The sequence below is a fragment of the Oncorhynchus nerka genome, linkage group LG19 (genome assembly GCF_034236695.1).
Source record: "Oncorhynchus nerka isolate Pitt River linkage group LG19, Oner_Uvic_2.0, whole genome shotgun sequence".
In the NCBI taxonomy this organism is placed as follows: Eukaryota; Metazoa; Chordata; class Actinopteri; order Salmoniformes; family Salmonidae; genus Oncorhynchus; species Oncorhynchus nerka.
The window spans coordinates 8,767,102-8,771,906 of record NC_088414.1 but is presented as its reverse complement, the minus strand read 5'-3'; the positions used below and the strand labels follow the sequence as shown (position 1 = coordinate 8,771,906).

At 49.7% G+C, this 4,805-nt stretch overlaps 1 protein-coding gene across 1 annotated transcript; it reads right to left on the bottom strand.

The window, feature by feature from the left end:
- Positions 1-390: 390 nt before the first annotated feature.
- On the bottom strand, positions 391-3,769 carry LOC115146985 (ankyrin repeat domain-containing protein 34A-like). The gene has a single exon (XM_029688974.2). It carries the CDS (start codon positions 3,717-3,719, stop codon positions 2,001-2,003), a length of 1,719 nt encoding a protein of 572 aa, XP_029544834.1. The 5' UTR covers positions 3,720-3,769; the 3' UTR covers positions 391-2,000.
- Positions 3,770-4,805: the final 1,036 nt, after the last annotated feature.

The window sequence follows — 4,805 nt, the reverse complement described above, 5'->3', positions numbered from 1 at the left end:
TTCCAGTGAGCCTATCACACTGTAGCAGCTCCCACCAGCCTCCAATGCCCTCAAGTATTGTAATTTCTGATTGTTACGCTATACTTACCATGTACTTTAGATTAGAGTCAGGGCTCCCTCAGCGGGTTCGGTAACAAGGTTTGGTAACAATCGGATGGATCCGGTTTTCAGGGGAAATGGAAAGAGAGCCTGTGACACGACTTCCACTTCAGGACGTTATCAAGGCGACACTCAACCTTAACTCCTCCTCCACATTTACTGGATTGGTTGAACAGTGCAGAAGAGAACCTCCCGACAGTTCTTTTTTCTCTCACCAGGACCAGAAATAAATAAACGGGGCTCAGGCGTTCCGTGATTGGTCATAATATTTCACCATCTATCATTACATAATTTGTTTTTAAAACGGTCTTTAATTCATCATTTGCAACATACATTACATGTAAACATAATGGTACTTATAGAACCATGGTGACAGTCCACTGGAATCTACGCACAAGGCTGGACATTGCTACAGTCTCTCCCTGGCAGGTTGGTTTAGCACAGGATTCCTCAAATCAGTCCTGGGACCCACTACAAACAGGTCCTCATATTAATCAGCTACTCCCATTAACAAGACTCAGTAGAATGGTGACAAGGTAGGTATTTGAAATGTTCTCACTCTTTAGGATGTGTCATGTGTCATGCGTCAAGTTTTATTTTTGAATATACAGTGCATTCATAAAATATTCAGACCCCTTGACTTTTTCCACATTTTGTTATGTTATAGTCTTATTCTGAAATGGATATAATTGTCCCCCCCCCGTCATCAATCTACATACAATACCCCATAATAACAAAGCAAAAAATCTGAAATATCTCACTTAAGTAAGTATTTAGACCCTTTACTCAGTACTTTGCTGAAGCACCTTTGTCAGCAATTACAGCCTCAAGTCTTCTTGGGTATGACGCTACAAGCTTAGCACAGCTGTATTTGGGGAGTTTCTCCCATTCTCTGCAGATCCTATCAAGCTCTGTCAGGTAGGATGGGGAGCATCGCTGCACAGGTATTTTCAGGTCTCCAGAGATGTTCGATTGGAGAGAGTTTGTGCTCTGGCTGGGCCAATGAAGGATATTCATAGACTCCTGCGTTGTCTTGGCTGTGTGCTTAGGGTCATTGTCCTGTTGGAAGGTGAACCATCGCCTCAGTCCGAGTGCTCTGGAGTAGGTTCTCTCCCTGTACTTCACTCCGTTTATCTTTCCCTCGATCCTAACTAGTCTCCCAGTCCCTGCCACTGAAAAACAACCCCACAGCATGATGCTGCCACCACCATGCTTCACCGTAGGAATGGTATTGGCCAGGTGATGAATGGTGCCTGGTTTCCTCCAGACGTGACGCTTGGCATTCAGGCCAAAGAGTTTAATCTTGGTTTCATCAGACCAGAGACTCTTGTTTCTCATGGTCTGAGAGTACTTTAGGTGCCTTTTGGCAAACTCCAAGCGGGCTGTGGTGTGCATTTTGCTGAGGAGTGGCTTCGTTTGGCCAGTCGACCATAAAGGCCTGATTGGTGGAGTGCTGCAGAGATAGTTGTCCTTCTGGAAGGTTCTACCATCTCCAGAGAGGAACTCTGGAGCTCTGTCAGAGTGACCATCGGGTACTTGGTGACCTTGGTTTTTGCTCTGACATCCACTGTCAACAAGAGAAAGTATTTCTGTTTTTAATTTTTAATAAATGTGCAAACATTTCTGAAAACCTGTTTTTGCTTTGTCAGTGTGGGGTATTGTGTGTAGATTGATGGGAGACAAATGTAATTTAATAATTTTAGAATAAGGCTGTAACGTAACAAAATGTGAAAAATATAAAAGGATCTGAATATTTTCCGAATGCTCTGTAGGTGTTTTTCAATGCCTTTAAGTTAGCAGATATCGGCTCCACTCCTGTTTCCCCAGGATCAATATCGAGAAACTGGTTTATCAAACACTGCTGGATCTCAGTGGCCAAACATCCCATCAAAGTCTCCCAGCTACTTGATCTGCTCTGTCTGTATGGAGTGTCTCCTCAGCAGCATCCTCCTGGTCCTCAGGTCTCTGGGGAGGCCGGAGGGAGCTGAGGGGAGGAGGGGCCTCAGGCCTGCTACCTCCCGGCAGACAGCCCTACTGCTGGGACTGCTGCCCAGGACACAGGGGCTGGGGTTGGCGACTCCAACGATGTGAGGGATGGGGGTGTGGTGGTGAGAGTTCAGGGGCGGCAGGCACCCTGGGCGGGTCTGGGAGATGTGGCCCAGGAGGAGGGCCCCTGAGCCCTGACGCTCCAGCCCAGAGAGGGCTCTCTTGGTCAGGTTTGGGGCCACCAGTGATTCCCTGGAGGTCAGAAGGGTGGAGGAGCGGGAAGTGGCCTGTCTCCTGCTATCCAGCGGGGTTCGGCCCTCCTCAGGGAAGCCCCCGGTAGGCACAGCCAGCTGGGGGTCAGAGTTGTAGTGGTCGGCACCCAGGTGGCGTCTCTGGATGATGCTGCGCAGGCTGGACATAGGAAGGGGGAGGGGGCAGCCGCGGAGTCTGGTACCAGTGGAGAAAGATGGGTTTGGGGGACCTTGGCCTGTGCCGATGCTGTATGAGTGGAGGTTTGGGTTGGAGGCAGAGTGTGGCGAAGAGAGGCCGGCAAAGGACAACTTACGCACCAACAGCCCCTCTTCCTCCTCCCTCTGATCCCTTTCCCCTACCTCTTCCTCATTCAACCTCCCCTCAGACTTGCTAAAGCTAATAACATTAGAAGTGTTGTTATCCAGGTCAGTACTGCAGTTGTACCAGATAGGGGCGCTGTTGTCGTAGTTGTTCCAGCCCAACCTGCTGGTCATGAGGGAGAGTTCCTCCTCTGGGCTGATGTCTGGGAGGTCATCTGAGGACGAGGGAGCAGCGACAGGTTGCAGGGCCAGTAGAGAGGCAGGAATCCTCAGCCAGGGCTCTGAGTTCAGCCTCTGGAGGGGCTGCATCAGCCTTTCCACCCTGCTCTGCTCCAGAATGGGAGCATGTGACCGGGGGTCAGGCTGGGAGCTGACTGTCTCACACCCAGAACACTGGTCTTCCTTAAAGTTAAAGACTTGGTGAGGAGGATGAGAGGAGGTGCACTGAGGGGAGGTGAGGAGCTGGATCTCAGAGGGTGAGGCGCAAGGAGGAGCAGCCGTCAGGTGCAGCCCTCCCCCCTGGTCGAGGGGGGTGAGAGGGGGCACGTTGAGGTACTGTTTGGTCCTGGACGTCCCACAGGGGAGTGTGTTGGTGGTAATGATGATCACTTCCTTCCCTCGGGCCTTGCAGGTGTCCAGCAGCACCTTCAGAGCCTCCTTGTCGCCGGCCGTGACCGAGTGGACCAGCGCTGAGCTCCCAGAATGGTCCTCCAGGCCCGGGTCCGCTCCACTGGCCAGGAGCAAGGACACCACCCCGGCCCCAGCCTTCTCCAGGCAGGCATGCATCAGGGCTGAGCGGCCCGCCTTGTCCTGGATGTTGGGGTCGGCTCCGCTCTCCAGCAGGTACTGGACCATGCGGGTGCGGCTGGCGCTCTGCCGGTCGGCGTGCCGCGTCTTACAGGCCACCATCAGGGCCGTCTGGCCACGCCCGTCGCTCTCGTTGATGTAGGCTCCACCCTCCAAAAGGAGACGTGTAAGGCGCAGGCGGCAGAGGAACACGGCCTGGAGGAGGGGGTTTCCCGGCTCGGGAGGGCCCCCTGTCACACCTTCCTCCCCCTCCATGATCTCTCGCTCTCTGGCTTGGGGAGTCAACCTGCACAGGCAGGTCTGGATCTCAGACACTCAGACAGAGCAGTGGTCTGTGGAGATGAAAGAGAAGGAATGGTCTGTTTGGTTTCATTAGAGTTTACATCACCAACCTTTGGTTCTGGGTGCAACAGCCATGATTCAATTGATTTAGGTGTTTCGGTTGATTGGTCATTAAGTGAGGTGGGAGAAAAGGGAAGAAGACAGGCATCAGATCATGTAAACATCAACAGCGCTGGAAAACATACTTACCAAACAAAAAAGTAGACAGTGTTATGAGTGCAACATGTAATCGGTGGTCTCCCACTGGGCAAAGACTGGCTGAATCAACATTGTTTCCACGTCATCTCAACAAACTAATGAAACATGATAACGTTGAATCAACGTTGAAAACCGATTGGATTTGTAAAAAGTCATCGTCTTTTTTTTTTACCCAACTTTTAACTTAAATACAATGACATTTGTTGTTGATCTCAAATTGAATTCACATTAGTTGACAACTCAACCAAAACGAATTAAAACTAGACGAAATTACATCTGTGCCCATTGCTTGTCTGGTTATGTATCCAAATCATTCAAGTCTTTAACCACAATCCAAAACCTCCCAATGTATTAGCTGCTCATGTCAGAACAGTTTACTGTTTAAAACCCCAGATGGATAAGATGCGGAGGCCTTGGGCTAATTGTCTTCCAACCTGGACAGAAAGGATCCTTTGAAGCGACAGCTTCTTTTCATGGGGAGCCTATTCAGCTCTGCGCCCGTCCTCTCCAGCCTCAGCCAGAGGCAGCTGGTTTCTATAGGCCATTGTGCTACTCGTCCTTGCCTTTTCTGAGGGTCTGAAGGATGGCAGTGAGACATGTTTTTAGAGGGAGAAAACTGTGCATTGTGGGAGAACCTTCATTTCATTTGAACTGAAAATAAATAAGTAGATGATTCTGTTTTTGTTTTTTTTAAGTAAAAAAATACCAATTAAGTTCGGCAAGAATGAGAGGTTGTTGAGGGGATAGATCTGGATAATTTAGTTATTGTTTTATGATATTGACATTCCAAAATATGTGTGT

Coding starts and splice junctions, on each gene's coding strand:
- LOC115146985 (XM_029688974.2), bottom strand. CDS start 3,719: ATGGAGGGGGAGGAAGGTGTGACAGGGGGCCCTCCCGAGCCGGGAAAC.